Source organism: Rattus norvegicus, chromosome 14 (assembly GCF_021556685.1).
Source record: "Rattus norvegicus strain SHRSP/BbbUtx chromosome 14, alternate assembly SHRSP_T2T, whole genome shotgun sequence".
NCBI lineage: Eukaryota > Metazoa > Chordata > Mammalia > Rodentia > Muridae > Rattus > Rattus norvegicus.
In genome coordinates this window covers 71620243-71642754 of record NC_141547.1, presented here as the reverse complement: position 1 = coordinate 71642754, position 22512 = coordinate 71620243, and the positions used below count along the sequence as shown (strand labels likewise).

At 43.1% G+C, this 22512-nt stretch overlaps 1 protein-coding gene across 5 annotated transcripts in view; it reads left to right on the top strand.

Annotated features, from left to right (window-relative positions):
* Positions 1–22512, top strand: part of Cd38 (CD38 molecule) — a 39966-nt gene that overhangs the window by 13435 nt on the left and 4019 nt on the right. For 4 of the 5 annotated variants that reach the window (XR_015636499.1, NM_013127.2, XM_087582361.1 and 1 more), the window contains exons 2-5: positions 15249–15378; positions 16618–16753; positions 18716–18801; positions 21322–21395. Coding sequence is in view for 4 of the 5 variants with exons in the window: in NM_013127.2 (NP_037259.1) it covers positions 15249–15378; positions 16618–16753; positions 18716–18801; positions 21322–21395 (426 nt within the window). In the remaining variant the exon portion in view is untranslated. Of the gene's footprint in view, positions 1–15248; positions 15379–16617; positions 16754–18715; positions 18802–18893; positions 19074–21321; positions 21396–22512 lie in introns of those variants that run through there. The other variant, XM_087582362.1, reaches the window with a different exon arrangement.

Below are 22512 nucleotides of genomic sequence, written 5' to 3'. Positions count from 1 at the left end.
GTCATAGTCCATTACTGAGGGAGGCAGGAACTAGCAGAGTTCCACCAAGACAGGGAATGAAGCGGAACCCACGAGGAATGCCACTTACTGGTTTGTTCTCTGTGGCTTGCTCTGCTGCCTCTTAGATAGCTCAGAGTCATCTGCCAAGGGTGGCACTGGCCACAGTGATCTGGGTCCTCTCACATCAACCAGCAATCAAGAAAATGTCCCATGGATATGACCAGAGGGCAGTCTAATAGACACAATTCCTCACTTAACCTTCCCTTTTCCAGGTCTGTGCAGCTTATTGACAAAACTGTGTGACCAAGTTGACAAAAACTATCTAGCTCATTGATCCTGGAATCTTTTGAGATTATTAATCTAATAACAGAAAAGACTTCACTTAAGGTTTATACTTCCATGGCTACCACCCAGATTCTCCCTGGCATCACACACAGACACACAGACACACAGATACACAGACACACAGACACACACACACACACACACACTTATATACACTTGCTCTCTCTCTCTCTCTCTCTCTCTTCTTTCTCATTATGACTATCAAACAAATATTACAAAGTAACTTCTGTCTTTGACACGTCATATGAAATTCATAGCAAAACCTATCATCTAGGTTCCCAGCAGAAAGCTGAATTATCTGTTAGGGTATCTAAGTTGATGAACTCTCGTTGTGAGTTCTTCAAGGACAAAGGCAGAATACAGACAATTGGTAAAGATTTAAAGGCACAAGGGGATACTGAGGCTTAGGTAAGGACAGTGGATTGTATTTTGGGGACTGTTTTCTTGGTGTAGCCCTTTTTATCAAAGGCATTCTGGACTCTCAAGGTCTGAACAGATCAATTCACAGCTGAGGACCACGTGCTTTGCCTGTACCCAGTTAACCTTGTTCTTCATATGCCAAGGGGGTTCTTCTCAGTCCTCATTTCAACAACCTCAATCAGTATCTTTTGTCCTTTTCTTAAAGGTGAGAAAGTTACATAATAAATATTTAAAGCACATTGAGATGTCCCTGGAATGTTAGAAGCAACTCTTTTTGTTCAATAATACAATAGAGAGAAATTGCTATATCCTGTCACAGATTTCTTTCTGTTTTTAAAGAAGTAGCCAGTTACAGACGAATGGTTACAAAAATACCTCCCTTAACATCTTTTCCCCTTTTCTCAGAGAGTAATCCTGCCGATTGTTTCTCTCACAGCTTTCTAGAAGTGCTTCTAGCACAAGGCAGCATATGATCTTGTTTTCAACCTCTTTTCTCACTTCCCCTTCCTCCACAGTTAACTGATGAGCACAGCTGGAACATATTGTCACAGTTAATTGGCCCACAGTTGGTACATTTACTGTCCTCTAGATTCACACCCAGGGACGGACGTTTGCCGTGCTTTCATTTTTACAATATTTCCAAAGCAATGTTAAAAGTGTGTGTGTGTGTGTGTGTGTGTGTGTGTGTGTGTGTGTGTGTGTGTGTGATATTAATATAGAATCCTAAGAGCAAATTTGCTAAGTTAAAACATATATTATTTTTATTTGAAAAAAAAAAACAAAAACAAAACCAAAGCCCCATTTCTCTTCTCAGGGCTGTTCTCTTTTCGACACAGGAGTGTTCCTCTCTCCTCACACCCTGCCTCTTCTAGGTGTGGCTGTCTTTCTGACCAGCGCTCTGGTAAGAGACGGTACTGGCTCCAGCTGTTCTTAATTTGTGTCCCTTGCACACTTTCATTCTGTGGAGTTAACTGTTTTGGTTTTTTTCCTTGTGAAGGATCTTACAATCCTTTATCTATGGCGTTTATCTATGCATAAGTAAGAGCTGTAGAATGTGCCATGGCTCTTTAGTTTGCTAGAGCTGCCCCAACAGGCACTTACTAAACACCCGGCTTCAGCAATACTAGCTGACAGTCCAGAGTTCTGGAAGTCAAGAACGGAGACGGCTGCTGGGGTGGCTTCTGTGAGGAGCTCTGTTCCATTCCCTTCTCCCAGCTCTTGGGATCTTTAGACATCCTTGCCTGGGTTCAAGGAGTTCTCTGGTAGTCTTCATATTGTATTCTCTCAGTACACACACATCTGTCTTTATAGCCAACTTTTCCTCAGTGTGTGTGTGTGTGTGTGTGTGTGTGTGTGTGTGTGTGTGTGTGTGTGTGTAAATATGCCTGTGCATCTGTATGGCCAAAGAGCAACACTGGTTATCTTCGTCTCTTGCTCTCCATTTTATTGTGAGACAAGGTCTCTCACTGAACCTGGGATTTTGGCTAGACTCGCTGGCCACTGAGGGCTGAGGAGCATGCATCTCTGCTCCCCATACTCAGCTGTGCCTAACTTTTACACGAATGCTGAGGATTCGAACTCAGGTCCTTAGGCTTACAGCATGCGCTTTACCCACTGAGCCATCTCCTCAGCCCTAGTCTCCCTTTGTACATCATCCCAGTCGTATGGAATGTGGAAAACCCTCAGTGACTTCATATAAAATCGATTCTCTACAAAGATGGTTTTCAGTAGTTTAAAATTTTTAAATTTCTATTAACATTTTTCAAGCTAAATTATAATTACATCACTTTCTTTCCTTTCTTCCTTTCAATCACTCCCATGATTCTCTTCTAATATTCCTCTCCAGTTGATGGCCTCTTTGGATGAATTCACCTCTCCCTTGAACAAACCCCCTAATTGATTCACTAATACACAGTGCTCATCACTGAAATATAATTTAGTCTCAAGCCACACCAAATGTGCTCAGCAGATATATAGATATAGATATAGATAGATGTAGATATAGATATAGATATAGATATAGATATAGATATAGATATAGATATAGATAGATGTAGATATAGATATAGATAGTGTCTGTGTGTGTGTGTGTGTGTGTGTGTGTGTGTGTATTCTGCAAATATCTTATTTCCAAATAAGAATACATTCAGAGATACTCGGGTAAGGTTTCAACATCTTTGTGAGGACATAGTTCAACCCACCACACTGGGTATGCCAATTAAATGGTTTGGGGCGACATTCGACAGAGACTCAAGGCAGGCTTTAAGTGAGAGTTGCATAATATGTATATAATGAGATACCCAGAAGTGAGGTGACTGCAGGGTCAGCTTAGCAGCTCAGTGAGAGACAGGCTTTTTATTTCTAGTCTTCCATCTCCAGGAGTATCTTTTATCCTTAAACCTTTGTCAAAAAATGGTTGTGGCAATCCTAGCCATTGTCCTCATGTAATCACATCCAGAGTGAAAAAGATCAGGGAGACTAGAATTCATCTTGGGACTCCTCTTGTCAGAGAACAATCTCTTTCCAAGAATCTTTTCTTCACTCTTTTGCCTTCTCCTTAAATTCCGTTGACTGGAAGTGGCCTGCATGGATAACCCAAGGCTTAAGGAGGTGTTTCAAGAAGTGTTTGATATTTTGAAATCTTCAATGGAGACTTGCTATCCAAACAGAGAAGAGGACTCCTGGTGCTGTATTACATGACAGACTGCCCGTGGTCCTCTCAGTTAGTTGTGGTTATGTGTTCCAGATCAGGTTCAGAGCGGGAGCAGCTCCTGCTGACTGACATCTCTAAGATTCCAGAGTTCAAGTACACTCCACCTGACCACTTCTTGTGCCCTTCTGGGGGCAGAGCCCACTTGCCCTACAACCACATGTATCTATACCGGAGCTCTGGAGAGTCCGGGGTTCACTGGGGTTCACTGGTCATAAGCTTAGCCCCAGTCCAATGAGAGACCTTGTCTCAAAGGAGTAATGTACAGAGTGACAGAGTGGGACACCTTGTGTTCCCTGAGCCTCTGTGATATGTACAAAAGTGCATCAATCTGCACACGTGTATACACTCCACACACATATGCCACACTTACATATGCACACACACATAAATACGCACATAATTTATTTTAAAAGTTGGCTCTTTACTAAGTCAACTATGTGTGTATATGATAATTTGTTTATCCATTTACTGGTTGATGGACATTTGGCTTATATACATTTCAGATATGATGGATGAAGGTGCTCTGGACATTAGTATATAGATTAATCAATTATATGGTCATATAGTTTCATTTGGAAAGGGGAGGTATCCAGAAATAAAGAACTGGGCTAAATGGCCGATGGATGCTTAACTTTTTGAGAAACCACCAAGCCGTTTTGAATGGTGCTGGGAATAATTTTAAAGGTAAGGATTTATTTTAAAGAATAAACTTTTTGGAAGGGATAGACATGGTTTGAGTATACTGCCCAAGACCTTGTGCTCAAAGCTTAGCCCTCAGTGTGGTGACATAGAAGTTGGAGAGCCTTTAGGAGTCAGGCCCAGTGAAAAAGGATGAAGTCATCAGGACACTATGCACAGAAGAGTACCATCTCCTGCCAGGAGCCAGTTCCTGAGATGGCATGATAGAAAGAAAAAGGTTCTGGGCTGGGATGTAGCTGTGTCAGTAGACTTCTTGCCTAAAATGTGCTACGCTGAGGGTCGATCTTTGACACGTCATAAAACTTGATGTGGTGGAATCCCAACATTTGGGAGGTTGAGGCAAGAGGATCATTGAAGATCGTCCTCAGTTACACGAGGAGTTCACACCAGCCTGGGCTACATGAAAGCCCGCCTCAAAGACAAGAAAAAAGAGGAAAGGAACGCTTTCTGGACTCGTTTCTCAGGATGTGATCTCTTCCACATAGACCAGATCAAGTTATAACGTACTGATGTATAAGTATACTCTATAAATTTGCATTTGTGACATTGGGAATTTTTAAGAGAAAAATGGTAAGTGGGTTTTATAGAATATAGGAATTTGAAGAGATTACAAATGACTGCCACAGAATTACTAAACCTAAAATTTTTGATGCTTCTGATCTATACTTTCAGGAAATTTTCCAACCAAACTTAGGACTGGTAAGAAAGCTTGACATATTGTGTTCACTTAGCATTTGTCACAACCCTCCATTTTTCCTTTTGCTGGTGTCTATATTTCATCTTCCAGTACTTCTCCTGGGCTCATCACCATCTCTTCTTTGTCCTTGTCACAAGCCCATTTCCCTATTCTATTGCTTCCTTTGGATGTCTTATAGGCATTTCAAGACCCAGCTATTCCAAATGGAACCCATCGTGAAGATGACTTCTGCTGGAAGTTCTCTTCCAGCTGATGGCCACTTCATCCTAGTTACTGACTCTATAATTTCCCTAACACTGTGTCCCTACACATATTCAGTCCACTAGAAATCCACAGTGAGCTCAGAATCTATACCCTTTTCCCGTCTTATTTTTTCTTCTCTCCCCTCCTTCTCCTCCCTCCTCCTCTTCTTTCTTCTTCTTTCTCTACCACCACCCCTTCTTCCTCCTCCTTCCTCTCTTTCTCCATTTTTCGAGACAGGGTTTCGCTGTGTAGCCCTGGCTGTCCTGGAACTTGCTCTGTAGACCAGGCAGGCCTTATGGTGTACACCACCACTCTTGACTACTTTTTTCCTATCTTGACTTACATCGTCCTTCCTCTTCCATGGCTCAAAGTCGGCTCTTTTTGTCAGGAGTACTGATCTACGTGCTTTTATCCCCACTTCCTTCTGAGTGCAGCTTCTAGAGAAGGACATTCTGGTATCTCCTACTTCCAGTGTACAAAGTCTTCTGCTGCCACAAAAGATCAAAGTCCATAATGAAGGTCAAATTTGCCTTTCTTCCTTTCTTTCCATTATCTCTTCCGTGCTTGCTTTGCTCCAGCCTAACGGTTTCTTGTTAACACATCAGATGCCAGGGCCTTCTATCCAGAACATTACTCCTTTGGAAAGTTACTGCTCAAAGGCTGTCTCCCTTCTGTTCTTTCCTCAATGTCATCTAATGTCCCCACCTCATCTAATGCTAAACACTGTTTGTGCCCTCCCCTAACCTAGCCATTTCTCCCTATTTTCTTCCTATGGGGTTGTCAACCCCTCAGCTCCTTCAGTCCTTCCCCTGACTCTTCCATTGGGGTCCCTCTGCTAAGTCCGATGGTTGACTGCAAGCATCTGCATCCATAAAGCTCTGGTAGAGCCTCTCGGGAGACAGCTATATTAGGCTCCTATCAGCAAGCACTTCTTGGCATCAGCAAAAGTGACTGGGTTTGATTGCTGGCTGCATATAGGATGGATCCCCAGGTGGGGCAGTCTCTAATAGCTTTTCCTTCAGTCTCTGCTCCACACTTTGTCTCCAGATTTCCTTTAGACAGGAGCAATTCTGGGTTAAATTTTTTGAGAAGGGTGGGTGGCCCCATCCCTCAACCGGGGACCATGCCTAACCTCTCGATGTGGCCTGTACAGGTTCTTCTCTTTCTCCTTGTTGAGTATTTCAGCTAATGATATCCCCATTGGGTCCTGGGAGCCTCTTGCTTTCCTGGCGTCTGGGACTTTCTATTGGCTACCCCCAGTTCCCCATCCCCCATTGCTACACACCTCTGTTCAAATTCCTGACCCTTTGTACATCTCCCCTGTCTCCTCCCATACCTGATCCTGTCCCCCCTTTTCCTCTCTTACTGTTTTTCAAATTTGTGATTTAGCTGTTTCTAGGGACACCTTCAACCTCAAGAATTTTCTTACCTGTTTAGAAAATCCTCATCGCTTCTTTGCATCTCACCGATCACCCATTTCTCCCACAAGGTGGCAGTCTCTACTTTAAATACAGGCTGTAGTGTCCTCAAAGTCAAGACTCCAGCTGGTGCCTGAACCTGCTTATTTTCCATGAGCAGAGTCAGCTTGACCTGGAGGGCCAGCTAGCTGGGAAGGTCAGAGATCAACTGTGTATCCCTGCATCTCAAGAGCCAAATGTACTGAGAAAAGGGTAAGGTTTAGGGTTTGGAAGCCTCCCACAGGAGTGGCACATTATAAAGGTAGAAATGTGGTTCTCATGGGAGTGGCATCAGTGACATTCTGATACCCAGTGCAGGCTTCAGTATAAAAGCTGAGTTTGCAGACCTAGAAAGACAAACTAAGTATGTACTCACTTATAAGGCGATATTAGCTATAAATCAAGGATAATCGTGCTGCAACAGAGCCAGAGAGGCTAAATAACAAGGAGCGCTCAAGGGGTGACTCATGAATCTCCCTGGGAAAGGGAACAGATATTGAAGGTGAACTGTGGATGGGTAGGTATGGGAACAGGATGAGGTTGGGGAGAAGATGAAGGGAGAGAGAACTGGGAGAGACAACTGAAATTGGGGAAGGGCATTTTGGGGGTAAGATAGAAACCTAGTACAATGGAAACTTGCAGGAGTCTACAAGGATGACCCTAGCTAAAACTTCTAGTAAGGGGGATATAGAACCTGAACCAGACATCTCCTGTAACCAGGCAAGACTTCCAGTGGAGGGACTGGGACACCAACCCAGCCTTTGACAATTTGTCTTGACTATAAGATGTGCTGGGTAGAGGTGACACAGAAATTATGGGAGTGGCCAACCAATGACTGGTCCAGCTTGAGACCAATGCCATGAGAGGGAGCCCCCTGACACTGCCTGGAAGGTGAGGAACTAAAGGCTAAATGGCCCAGAAACTTAAAATAGAACTAGCAAGAAAAAAATCAATAAATGATATTTTGCAGGGGAGAGGCTTCATTGAGTAGCCAATGGAAACAGATGCAGAGATTCACAACCAAAACATTAGGCAGAGCTCAGAGAATCCTGCAGATGAGGATGAGAAAGGATTGTAGGGGTCTGAGGGGACAAGGACCACACAAAAAAACTAACAAAATCCACTAACCTGGGCCAGCAGGAGCTCACAGAGACTGCATCAGTGGTCAGGGGGCCTGCACGGGTCTGAGCTAGGCCCTCTGGGATAGTTAAGGTTGTATAGCCTGGTCTTCTTGTGGAACTCCTAACAGTGAGAGCAGGGCCTGTCTCTGACTTTTTTTTTGTCTGCTTTTGGGGCCCTTTTCTTCCCACTGGGTCACCTCATCCAGCCTTAATTTGAGCAAAGGTGCTTAGTCTTAGTGCAACTTCTTATGCCATGTTTGGTTGATGTCCCTGGGAGGCCTGCCCTTTTCTGAAGGGAAATGGAGGAGGAGTGGAAGGAGGAAAGGGGAAGGCCTGGAAGAAGAGGAGGGAGGGGATATAATATATGAGAGAAAATTTAATAATAATAACAATAATAATAACTGAATTTAATGATCATATAGATGTGTATATATTTCCCCTCAGCACAAGATCTTACCTTTACCTTCCCTGCGCATGTTATTCTAGCATCTAGACATGACTGTTCATTCTAATCTTGAATGTCTCCTGAGACCCAGAATCTTCCTTTTAGAAGCAACTCTATTTGAAATACAGGTGCACAGTTTTTGTTTGCCTGTGGGAGCCAGCATTGTCTAGCAAAAACAGCAACATCTGGCCTGCAAGGCATTTCTGGAGCTGGTTAATTGACCTTGGATGGGGCTAAGCTGCTCTGAACTCTGGTGTCTTTACTTCTAAATAAGAGACATAGAGTCTTCTTCACTGGCTGGTGTGAGCTTTTGATGTAAGCACGAGTCATTGGCGTCTTGGGCAGCGTTTGGCTCACAGGAACATGGTCACGACTATCTGGCCTTTCCTCGGTTGCTGCTCTCCACCTTTGGCCAACCCTGAGTAACTTAGAAGAAAGAGAAGGTGTGAGAGTAGTGATTTATGGTGGCGGGAGCAGATCAAGTGAAGCTCTGTTGGCAGGAGCAGAGGAGTAGAAAAGAGGATATGTGGGCTAACTTCTTCTGTACTGAGACTGTAGGACTCCATTTTGGAAAGCAAGGGAAAAAACCTGCCCTCAGACTAAGATTCTTCTTCTTCTTCACCAGGAAAATCTTTTTTCCAGCAAGTCAAGAGGCTGACAGAGGCTTAGTGAAACTTGTGCCCAGTGTGCACACTCATGAAAGCACCCCTGCATTAGCCTTTGGATTCTTTTGTACCCTAAGATTGTTCATTGATGACTTAACTTGTGGTCCTAATCCCTTTGGGCGTGGAACAACACTTTCACAGGGGTTGCATATTAGATGCCCTGCCTATTAGACATTCATATTATGATTTGTATTAATAGCAAAATTACAGTATGAGGTAGCAATGTGTTGGGGTCACCACCATGTGAGAAACTGTATTAAAGGGTCACAGCATTAGAAAGGTTGAGAACCACCACTCTTGACCTTAATCCAGGACCACTGGGAGCATTGTGTGGGTTGGGTTTGTGGTTCTCTGCAAGAAGGAAACATTCACAGCCAAGGTTCATGGAGGGCATGCATGGCTTCCAGGGAACCTGGGGGATTTAGCTTGGCTTAAGAGTTTGAGGGAAGCTTTAAGGAAACTAACTTTACCTGAACAGTGTCATGGAGTCAACAGGATGAGTCTAATCCTCTGGTGTGAAATCTTGATACATTTCTCTCTACCAGGCTGGAAACGTGATGAAGTTTGGATAGTTAAGATGCAGCAGTGCACTCGTCACTTCGAGGATGGGTTCACCATTGCTTCTTCATGTTTGTGATTTCTCTTTTGTCTGCATTCAAATTGTAACCTACCGTTGCTTTTCCCCAATGTTGGTGCTGTGTGGAATTGCTTGTGGCGAATTGAAAAGACTTCAGATGAGGTTTAGTGTGAGGCCACATTGTTTACCCTCTCTGAAGTCAGCGCTGTTTTTCCTTAATTCCCCCAGGATCTCTACAAATAACCTGTCCATATCCTGTCCTGGGGAGGAGGAGCTAAGGCAACCAGCCTGCTATCAGTCTACTTACTCTGGAGAGAGATGTGCCTAAGGGAAAGAAAGTGCCAGGGAACTGACTCAGTCTTCTTACCATCTGGATGCTTGGGAGACAGACTGACCATAGTGACCAGAACAAAATCCTATTTCTTTAAGGACTCAGCAGGATGCCCTTGAATATATTATACTTACAGCATCAGTTCCAGGAAATATATTTAGAATCCGTAGGGTATGACTTTCAAAAAATGCAAACAAAGAGAACTCTGGGAAAATAAAAGGGAACCATTTTCTTCTAGCAATACAAAGAATCATGTGGCTGCGCCTTCTATTCTGATCCAAAAAGCATGTGCCTTATGCAGGGAAGAAAGGGGGACTCAGGGACCTTAGTAGAGTGCGCCATTTGTTTTTCATTTTCTCTGAGACTTTTCATTTCCCTTCTCCTTGACCTTGCTGGCAAAGTCTGGATCTGGCATCCATCTGTGGTTTGTGTGTGACTTAATAAGGACATATTTTAAAGTTGGAGAAAATAAGTTCATTGTAAAAAAGTTCTGTAGGCCTCCTCCCTTACCCCAGATTTCACATCCTTGGGCTTCAGGATGAGGGATGAACACCTCGGCTCACTATTTTCTGATTATATTGGTCCTTCACTGGAAAATGGGTATGGAAAGATAACGGATAGTGAGAGTCAGCATTCAGGTCAGGAGCAAGAATATTTGCTCCAATACTGATTAGTGTTTTTCTTCTTATGTTCAAGTGCCCCACGGAGAATTTTTTTATCTTGATAGCATCCTGGACATGTTATAAGACTCATGGCAGTTCCTACAGAAAACATGCAGCAAAAGAATGTATAGAAATAACCTACATGCCCACTGATTGATGAGCAGACAAACTGACTTTTTCTACAGTGGAAATTATTCAGCCTTAAAAAGGGAGGAAATTTAATACTTACCATGTGGTAGTTTGGATGGGACTGGCCCTCTTAGGCTCAAATATTTGAATGTTTGCATCTCAGTTGAACGATTTAGAAATGACTAGAAAGTGTAGCCTTATTGGAGGCATGTCCCTGGAATTGGGCTTTAAGGTTTCAAAAGTCTATGTCTCTCTCCCTCTCCCTCTCCCTCTCCCTCTCCCTCTCCCTCTCCCTCTCCCCCTCCCCCTCCCCCTCCCCCTCCCCCTCCCCCTCTCCCTCTCCCTCTCCCTGCCTGTTGCTCGAAGATCAGAATGTGCATTCTTAGTCACTGCTCCAGCGCATACCTACCTGCCACCATGCTTGCCTACCTGCCACCATGCTTGCCTACCTGCCACCATGCTTGCCTACCTGCCACCATGCTTGCCTACCTGCCACCATGCTTGCCTACCTGCCACCATGCTTGCCTACCTGCCACCATGCTTGCCTACCTGCCACCATGCTCCCTGCCCTCTGAGACTCTCCATCTGAAACTCTAAGCAAGTCTGCAATTAAAAGGATTTTTTTATTTTATAAGCTGCTCTGCTTATGATGTAACCTGATCATAGCAGTAATGACCCTAATTAATATGTAATATAGCTGAGAACATCATACTAAGTAAAATTAGCCATCTACAAAGATTCCAGGTTTGTGAAATACCTAGCATAGTCAAATTGAAGGAAACATCATGGTAGCCAGGGCCTGGGTAGAGGAAGGGTTCGGTGTTAATGCTAATGAGTTACAAAACATCATAACTATTTATACAGTTAGACATTGTCAAGATGGGGATGGAAGGTATATCTCAGAGGTACAGCCTAGCATGTGTGATGCTGTGAGTTTAATTCCTAGTACTAAAAAAACAAAACAGAACTACCCAGTCCTGTTAGGTGACTGTAGCCCCAGAACCTATAAATTCTGTTATTGTAACCAAAGTGGAGTTTGCATCTTGATGAGTGAAAACTAAGTACAAGCACCGCTGAGAGATAAGATCAGAGAAAAATTCACCGCAAACAGTAGGTTGAGGAAGAAAAGATAGCGCGCACGTCGGGGGCATGCTGAGGTAAAAGAAAATGTGAAGCATTTGTTTGCAGGATTACAATGGTGGGTGAGTACATTTTTGGGGATACTCAACTTGAATCAGGACGATGGCGGCGAAAAACACTCTGGGCATGCTCAACATTTTTTAAAAAAGAAAAAAGATGTTTTAGCTGGAAAAGGGAAAGAATACTTTAAATGTCTTACTGTAGAAGTTTGCCAATAAAACTTGAATCTTAACATTATTTTTATGTTGCTACAAGTGAAAAATTTTCAAATGCATAGAGAAATTATAAAAACAATATTAAAAACAAAACCACAACAAAACACCCCCAAAAAATGAAAAACAATTGGGGCTGGAGAGATGGCTCAGCAGTTAAGAGCACTGACTGCTCTTCCAGAGGTCCTGAGTTCAATTCCCAGCAACCACATGGTGGCTCACAGCCATCTGAAATGGGATCTGGTGCCCTCTTCTGGAGTGTCTGAAGACAGTAACAGTGTGCACATATACATTAAATAAATAAATCTATTAAAAAATGGAAAACAAAACAATATTTCCTGGAGCAGCCAGGAAAAAGGCACCCAAGTGCCCAGAGTTACTACAGTGAGTGAATGTGTGAAGGGCAGCCGGGAAAGAGGGAGAAGAGGGAGAAGAGGGCGTACTCAGAAGAGAGGAGGGTGGGGCTGAGCAGTTCATGGTCCGTAGACAGAGTTGGGACTGGATAGTAGTTAGAAACAGGCAGATAGGAGGAGACTGTGCAACCACAGGGAGCCACGGTAATGTCTGGGCCCCAGGCTGCTGCCAAGAACCATGTCTGGTTCTGCGACACTACTGCGGGCAAAGTCTGTGTTGATGTCTGTGGCCAGAGTTCACACCAAAGGCCATGGGAATGTCGCTGGCCTGGGCTACCACTTCAGGCCATGTTGATGTCCAAGTACTAGGCAAGGCTGGCCCTGCCCCTTGCCTGGGCAGCATGGGAGAGTTGGCTCTGGTGGTGTGGATGCTGAAGAGCTGGCCCCAATAGAGTGAGTGTGGAGAGCTGGTCCCGTGTCCCTCATCAGCGGTAACACTTAGGAGAGCAGCCCTATACCTCCTCCCTTGGGCAGCACAGTACAACAGTGAGAACAAGGGTGAGTGGACAGAGAGGGCATGTGAGCAGGAGAACTGGACCTGCCCCTTACTTAGTCAAGGTAGGAGGGTTGGTCCCAGTGGTGCAGGCATGGGAGAGCTGGTGAACTGACCAACACAGCTTCCACCTAGGCCCAGGTCCAGGGGTCTGAGTTGACCCACCGGAACATCTACCCTACCTATGAACTGCTGGAGCAAATGAAAAGACCAGTCCTTCAGATCCAAAGCTGTGGGATCTTCACGACACAGGGCAACAACAGGATAACTGAGAGGAGTCACAGTGAGCATCCAATATTGATGGTGTGACAGAAGCTAGAGGCTTTGAGGAAGACCAATCAACGGCTCATTGCAATGAACTTTTGCAAGTCAAGATGTGTGGACAAAAGCATACACAAAAGCATACACTACAACTTCTGTAGCGAGATTTTTTCCTTTAATTCATTTTATTTTTTGTTTTCTTTTGGGTAGGAGAAGGTTGCAGGGGTGGAGGGAAAGATGGGTGGGTTTGAGGTGCATGATGTGAAATTCACAAAGGACCAATAAAGATTTTAATTTAAAAAACAGTATTTATAGTGTATGCAAGATGTTTTTGATATTCTCTTCAAATTACCAACTCTTCCAAATACAATCAACTTCTTCCAAGTCGTGTTCAACAACACTACTTCAGTCTCCTCTCCTGATCAGACAACCCTCTCCCAGTTGGTTTCTTGAATCTTTATTATTTCTTAAACTGGAATATAAGACCTAAGAGAAGTACAAAGATATTTTGTGAGGGATGTGAGTTTCAGCACTTAAATAAGAGTTCGCTGATGAAAACGTCAGATGTGTGGTAGGTCCTTGGTGCTGGATAACTTCTTTCCCACCAGCCTCTTTCCAAAGTGGAAACTGTTCTCTCCTTCTTCCGTCTCCTTCTGCCTCAAGTCCTGCAGGTGCTCCAAGGGGGAAAAGTAGAGGAGTTTTTATGATGGTTGGGATTTAGAACAGAGAGTTCTTGAGAAGGCTATTGCATTAATTACTGGAATTAAAACATAAACCCTGAAAGCCAGGGAGCCGCCAAACATCTATTTTCTCAATTGCCTGTGATGGTACCCTATAAATTTTGATTGACACTAAAGTACATGATGTCATAATTTTTTCTTTTTATGTATGTAAAAGGTATGGCAAGAGAGGGCACTAATGGTTTCCTGGCATGGTTTTCAAAGGCAGGTGCTGATGAACTTAAGCTACTCTGTCTAGACTGTGGAAAAAAACTCACGTTTTCATGTGTACCCACTAATTCTCAACCAGAACCAGGGTCAGAACTGCCTGGGGTGGGGTTTGGGGAGGGAGCTATGAATATAGACTCATGATCCCACCCTACGTTACCAAGTTTACCTGCAGTGACCCTACTTACTTTAAGTTGTAATCGGCACAACTTAAAGAAGTAATTGGGCATATTTATGAGCACACTGTGGCATTCAGGTCTATGATCAAAATGATAGACAGCGCTATCACCTTGGGTGTTCATGACATCTGTATGTTGGGAACATTCGGAACCTCTCTTTCGCTACTTTGAAACATTGTCCTTACTGTAGGCACTAAGAAACCTTAAAAATACAAGGTGTAAACAAATGAGTACACGTGGAGGGACCCACGACTCCAGCCACATATGTGGCAGAGTATGGCATTGTCCAGCATCAATAGGAAGAAAAACCCTTGGTCCTGTGAAGGCTTGTTTTCCCAATGTAGCATAATACGAGGGCAATGAGGTTAGAGTGGGTGGGTGGGAATGGGAGTTTCCTCATAGAAGCAGGGGTAGGGGTAGAAGAGGAAGGAAAAGGGAATAACATTTGAAATTTAAATACATAAAATATCCAAGAAAAATAAAATTAAAATTTTTTTAAAAAGAAAAAAAATACAAGGTGTAGTATGAGACAGAAAAGACTAGTTGTCTTCATATTTTCTTCTTAATGATATTGGGCACGTGGGTCATTTTAATCTCACTGAGCCTCAGCCTCAACCTCAGCTAATTCCCGTCTTGCAGGGGTGTCGGAGACAGCTGATGGATGGTGTTAAGAACTGACTGCCCCTGGGTGTATGATTCCAGATGGAGGGTATTTCTTGTTGCTATCTATGTCCCAAAAAATATTTTAGAGAGTTTTTTCCTTTTCTTTATTTTTCTTTTATGTGCATTGGGGTTTTGCCTGCATGAATGTGCCGGACCCCTTAGAACTGGAGTTATAAACCGTTGTGAGCTGCCACGTGGGTGCTGGGAATTGAACCTGGGTCCTCTGGAAGAGCAACCAGTGTTTTCAACTGCTGAGCTATTTGTCAAGTTCCTAAGATTTATTTTTATTTTATATGTAGGTTGTTTTGTCTGTATATATGTTCAAGTGCCATGTGTGTTCAGGAAACTGAACACACAGTTGGGAGCCACCACGAGCCTTCTCTCCAGACTCTTCAAAAATTGTTTAAAAATATGTTTTCCATCTTTGGTTTTCTAGAGATCAGGACTGCAAGAAGATACTAAGTACATTCAAAAGAGGGTTTATTTCCAAGAATCCTTGCAACATCACCAATGAAGACTACGCACCACTGGTTAAATTGGTTACTCAAACCATACCATGTAACAAGGTAAGGAGGCAAGCTATTCCTGTTAAGATTGAGAAAAAAGCCAGAGGGAAGACATCCCAGGACCAATGTTAGGATGCTGACAGAGAGGGGACCTTGGCATTAGACATCATTGGATATGGTTGGTGGGGCTTTGGAAAACTGGAATACCATCACAGTTTAGGACATCTGGGAAAGAAGGTAAGAGAGAGATGGGGACACATGGGAAAGAGAATCTAACATCAATTCCATTCTACACAAACCAAGGTGACCCAGACTTTTATAATTATGCAAATTTCCCCCTGGTTTCTGATAATCATAAACACGTAAACAGCAACACAAGGCGAAGTTGTGTTAGAAGAGCTATTTTCCCTTTTTCATCTTCATAGCTCTTCAGAGTTATACTATGGAGGAGCAAACCAGGTATCCGGGACTTTATTTCACCAGTGGGGTAGCTCAGGCTTATGGAGGTTAGATGAAATGAAGTTACCTGTTTCAGTAAAAAAGCAGCGCAACTGGTTCATGCCCATACCGCTCCAAGACTCTCTCCCAGGCTCTCTCTTGACCAGTGTGGTCACGCTCTCACTAGTTCCGGCTCCGTCCGTCCACAAGAACTAGCTCTAATTTATCTCAGCGGCTCCACGCTGCCCACAAGTACTCTCTGACCCAGGTGGTCCAGGGGCTGTTCCGGAGTGGCATCTTGCCACACTGGTCTCCAGTGTTAGTTCCGGCACCCGTGGGGCCAAATGGAACTAACCATAATTTATCTCTGATTAGTATCTCCCTAGGCGGCTCTCTGCCAGCCACAAACTCTCTGGTTCCAGCTACCTGGTAAAATCGGGGCTCTAGAAGTCCAGCAAGGGCTGGCTTATCACAGCTCCCTGCCACGGATCCTGCTCACATTCCCCACAATCCCACCCCCATTCCCAGTTAAGGAATAAACTACCAACAACCCAGTGAAATCATGACTCAATAAACTTAGTATGTATGTATGTATGTATGTATGTATGTATGTATGTATGTATGTATGTATGTATGTGTATTTATCTATCTATCTATCATCTATCTATCTATCTATCCATCTATCTATCTATCTATCTATCTATCTATCTATCTATCTATCTATATCTATGTATTGTAGCACTGGGGATGGAATCTGGATCCTCGTGTGCATATACCCTCATTCTACCACTAAGCCACACACATCTCTAGCCCTTAGATTTACTTTTGGACCTACTAAATTGTGTTTTTGTTCTTTCTCAGACTCTCTTTTGGAGCAAGTCCAAACACCTGGCCCATCAGTATACTTGGATCCAGGGGAAAATGTTCACCCTGGAGGACACACTGCTGGGCTATATTGCAGATGATCTCAGGTGGTGTGGAGACCCCAGTACTTCCGGTAAGGATCTAAACCACCTAGGATGGCTCTGGGTGAATGGGAAGGGATCTCTGAGCTGGGCAAGGGAAAGGCCAGTAGGCATATATCTAATGACATCAGTAACCTTAGCGATAAGTTGGGCTCTAACGAAACAAAACAAAATAAATCACTGTCCTCTTGAGATATCAGCCTTGGGGTTTAGGATTGCCCTTGATCTCTGAGGGATAGATATACATGTGGGAGGAAACATCGCTTAAGAGGAGAAGCGAGAGAGTGAAAAAAGCCAAAATCATTTATTACTCCTTTTAGTGATAGCCAACCCTGTCTCATTAGCTCTAATACAGTCTGGAGAAAAATAACCCAATCTCCCAAGAAAGTCTTGAATCCAATCATGGGGGTAAATTCCCTCATGATCCCAGCTCCGTTTAGAGATTCCATCAACCAAACACACTGCAATAGAGAATTGCGCTTAATGTGAGCATTGGCGGGGCACACAGTATCCAACCACAGCACTCCTTTATAAGGCTGTTGAGGTAAAGACAACCCACATTCAGTTTCTCCCTCACTTGCCCTCTCTACCTCTTTCCTGCCTTTCCACTTTCCTCTTCTTTCTCCCTCTCCAATTCCTCCTTCTCTTCCTCACTCTTGGCAAGTTATCTCCATATATATGTATATATATACATATATATAGTGTATTTTTGAATATAACTAAGTCACTAACATTTTTTGAAATTGAAATTACATATACTTAATGTGTACAGTGTAACGTTTGGATATAAATAGACAAAGTGAACCGATTGTGATAGTTGAGCTATTAACTATGGACATCTTAAGGTATCATCTTAAGGTGATCTTTCTTTCCCCTTCATAGCCAATGAGGATCTATTTGCCTACTAAGCCATTTGTGCATCTCCTCTCTCACTGCCTTAGTCTAGCACACGAACACCCTCTCCTTCCTGCTGGGAATGCTATAATGGTTTACTGGTCACTCTTTACTCTTCTAGGTCAGTCTCTATCTGATACCATAGAGTTTTTCTTAGAGTGAAAATGTGATTATATCTATCTCCCTCTAAAACCCAACAATCTCTCTTTTGCCCCGAGGTTCATGGTCTAAAGATATGACCTCCATGTTTCAAATGCCTCTTCTCCTCATTCCCCTCTCCATCCCTTTTCTGACAAAAACTCATCATGACTCTTGGCCTCTGCACATTACATCTGCATTAAGTGCTCTTCTCTTTAGAGTCTGTCTGAAGACAATGACTCTTCTTCAAAATCAAATTTCAACCTGAATTATTTTCTGGTCATAGTGCACAACCAAAGTTAATCTGTCTATGATTATTTCACTTCACTATATCACATGTCCTGTGAGGCAGGGCTCCCACCTTATTCAACCCTTTATCTCCAGAATCTAGCCCTCAGTGAATGCTTATATATTAAGGCAGATAACCTTGAGAACAGTGTCATAGAAACCATGTATCAACTCTCTATACATTATATCACACTAAGGGCTGAGCCTGTTTTGATAGGGTTGGCTAGAAAGAGCATGAGACCACCTGAGCCCCCAAATTTATGGAGGTTGAGAAGGAAACTCTCCACAAGAGAGAATTGCCAGGAGTCGGAGGACTATCCGGGGAAAGTGTCTTCTTCCCGAAAAGGCCTGGCCTTCTCTCTAAGTGTTCCTGGACTCCAGGAGAGTGGCAGGGGCCAGTGCCTTTAGGGTGGACATTTGTTGCCATTTCCCAGAATGGTGAGTCAAAACCCATCACAGTGTTCCTGTCTGAGATCTGGACAGGGAGGTAAGGAGTTGGAAGGAATTCAGGGGACACTTAGTTAAATTGGGTTGAGCTGTGTCCATTCTCCGGCCTCTGTCTTGGCACAGATGCTGTTGGAAATCACTCCCACTGGGACTGGACAGCCAAGAACGGAGCCCAAAAGTACATTTCCTTTTCCACTTAACTATTTTCTATAAACAATGTGTTTTAGATATGAACTATGACTCTTGCCCACATTGGAGTGAAAATTGTCCCAACAACCCTGTTGCTGTGTTCTGGAATGTGATTTCCCAAAAGGTAAGTCCCAAATAGTTAAATTCTAGAGTTTTGACTGAAGATACTGTTCCAGTCGATGATTGGCTAATTTTCAGCCTTTTGGGGTTATACAGGTCATTTTAGCTGTGAAAGTGTGAAAGGAAAAAACATGCCAGAAGATTTTCCCACACAACTTTAGAACACCCATGAAGGCTTTGGGAGCTCAGGGAAATAATCCCTGTACCCAAGGAGGGTATAACACTCATTGGCTGCATCTACCAGGATACTAGGCTTGGCTTAGTCCTAGGACCCAGGTATTGATTTATTTTCTAGAACAGTCTTAATAATCTGCATCTGTAGACCACTTAATATGTGTCCAAACTCTTTGCAGGAGTTAAGAGCTCTATCCTCACAATTACCATATGAAACTCCACCAATATCATGACTACTTTTAAAAATCTTTTTAAAAGCTTACTTACCTTTATTTTACACGCATTGGTGTTTTTGCCTGCACATATACCTATATGAGAGGGTCAGATCTTGGAGTTACAAACGTATGTGAGCTGCCATATAGGTACTGGGATTTGAACCTGGGACCTCTGGAAGATCTGTCAGTACCCTTAACTGCTGAACCATCTCTCCAGCCCCAATGAGCAATTTTCTTAGACGTTCTGATTACAGTTTCCTCATTTCACCTTTATTATTTATTTATTTATTTATTTATTTATTTTTATTTTTTCTCATTTCACCTTTATCAAATGGAAATCAACATATACCTATTCTAGATAGCTATTGCTGCATTTAAATAAAATACCACTATTTTGTTAAGTAATGGAACCCACCCATGTAACAAGGGTTTGTTGAACACTTACTGCATGTTTTAAAAACTCAAAGCTACTGTATAGTTTTGTTTGCTTGCTTTTACAGAGAATGTGCTCCATTTATGCTATCACTTTTGGCTATGTTTTACAGCCACGTCGTCTCTGAAATCCTCTACGGCAGTTCATGTTTTATATAAACTAAGTACTTTTTGTACCCCATCTCGGCCTTTGGTACTAAGAGTTCCATGGTGAGGGTGATTGACGGCACCCTGGCTTCTGAGACACTGTGCACCCGCACCTTGATCTTTTCTAGGATCTCTTTGGTGAAGACAAATGAACTAGTGCCTCTCTTTGACAACAAGGAGAGTTCTTCTTGTAGGTTTGAATCCATAGAGACAACTTGCTGCTCAGTCATGTGACCTTGAGGTCAATGAAGTCAATGTTTACCTTGTGTCAGAGAACTCGTGCGAATTCTCCTTTGTAGGGTCCAGGACTCTTCTGAGTCAATGTTTAATGATCAATCATAAAGATTAGATCTAGGTCCGTCTATGGCTACACAGGCAGCACTGAAATTCATAATGCAGCTCCAAATCCATCCATAGTGTAGAAGCCACCCAAAGAATAAATAAAGTCCAGGCTCCCCAACAAAGTACATGGTCATCTATGAACTGATTATTCATACTGCAATTTTCCCCACAAGTTACTGTTCTCCAAAACCACGGGCCCCTTCTAGTCACAACTTCACCACTGGAGTCTCGCCTACTCTTTGGAACATTGGTTCTGTCCCATATATGATACTTTCTTGTTATTTCCTAGTCTCTAGTACAGAGTATCTTCTTTCTCCTGCCATTGTTTCAATCCCTTGAATTTTACTGAGTAAAATCTACCCTGTGCCATGCACTAGGTATAAATCACTGAAAGTTCTAGAAGCATGTGGGAATCCAAACTCTTTGTTCTCACAAAGCTCTTCATACTGATGGCTAAATCTGTTCAACCCGCCTTTACAATGAAATGTCATTAGGTAATGTGCACAGGTGTCGTGGAAGGAGACCCAAGTCCCAGAAGTCTGTCTCCAAAGGAAGCTGGACAATACTCCAATACCCTGTACACATAGTGTCCTCGAGTGCTTAGCGGACCTCCCAGCTGAGAGTTGGTTGCATGAAGAAATGAAACCATGTTCATTTATTCAAGCATCCCCATTTGTGCCCTTTCAGAACCTCAGGATCACTGCCTCTTACCTGGGCTTCCCTTTCTACAGTGCTCCATCTCCCTAACCCCTAAAGTGTCTACCTTGCTTCTGTTAAGTAAGATGTAGCATCTACTGTAGTACATGACACTAAATAGTGTCACACAGACTGCCATGGCTGCATCAAGAATTCATACTATTGGATAGATTCACCATTCTCATACTAGAAATATGGAGACAATTTATTCTCTCCATCTCTAGGTAATACCAAGTACTCTCTGGATGGAAGAACTGGAGAATCATTTTTTTCCTCTTCCTTTTCCTCCTCCTCTTCCTCCTCCTCCTCTTCCTCTCTTCCTTTCTTACTCTTCTTCTTGGTTTTGGTTTGGTTTTTGACATGGTTTCTCCATATAGCATTGGTTGTCCTGGACCTCACTTTGTAGACCAGGCTGACCTCAAACTAACAGAGATGCATCCACTTGCCTTTGCCTCCCAAGTGCTGAGATCAAAGGTATGCGTTACCACCTGACCTGGCTGATGGACTTCTTTTTTAAGTTTGCAGAAGATGCCTGTGGTGTGGTCCAAGTGATGCTCAATGGGTCCCTCAGTGAGCCATTTTACAGAAACAGGTACTTATTTCCTTTTTTTTCAAAAGGGTTAATTCTCACAGTTATCATAGCCTCCTGTTGGACATAGCATTTCTAGAAAGGATGTTCTTTCCATGTTTCAGATTAGTCCTGAAGAGCTGAGCTTTTAAAAGGGCTTATGTAGGCTCTTCTTTCTGGGTCAATGTTTTCTCTGGTTCATCTAAGATTCTCCAAAGTTCCTAAAGACTATTGCAGGTTTCCAGTTACTGCCCTTGACTTTTTGAGGCCTCACATAATTTTCTCAGCTTTCTTCCCCGCTGCATTCTGTGCTGTCACTTCACCGATACGGTCTATCCTGCCTCCACCCTTCTCCCTGTTTGCATCCTCACCATTCAGGAGTAATGGCTTTCTTCTCTGTGAAGAGAGGGAATCCCACATCAGCAGTAGAGGGATCACTGGGTCATCAGAAACCATGCTAGGCTCTGATCTTCCTCCTCTTCTGGCAGCGTTGCTAGCAAAGCTCTATAGTGGTTCAATGGTGAGGATACCAGAGGTCCTTACACATACTGTATGTGACCTTGGGCAGGCATCTAGCCTCTGTGAGTCCCTGTTTACATAAGTGATATGCTGAAGATGCTATAGAGATAGACTAAGATACAGTGTGAGCAGTGCTGTGCTCCATGCCTATTGAAGACTCCCCGGTACATATTAGCTATGTTTTTTTTCATTTAACCCTCAAGGCTGAGTTGGCTCACACTCAAGCTTTCTTTCTCTGGCCTCGTTCTCATCTTAGTTTCTGTAGTGATAACAGTCTTGTTCTCTAATCTTTCTCTGATGAGCATCCTTCTAAAAATAAGAACACATATTAATTTTTCTCCTGGCTCTGTAGGTACCCTCAGTTAATTGTTCCTTTCTTCTGTTTTAGTATTTAATATTACACAGCCACATTAACCCTTTTGTCATCTTCTGACCCTCTTTTTCTGTGGGCTTTGGGTGAAAGTGCTAGTGTTCAGAACCTCACCATCTACTATTTGAGATCCAAGTCCTTGCCTCAGGAGGGGTAGCTGTCCAAACTAACAAGAAAGAATCTAGGAAGATGTTGTTGAATGGAAATCCTCTGTTTCTAACCAGCACTCTGATAATGCTACTTTTTGAATAG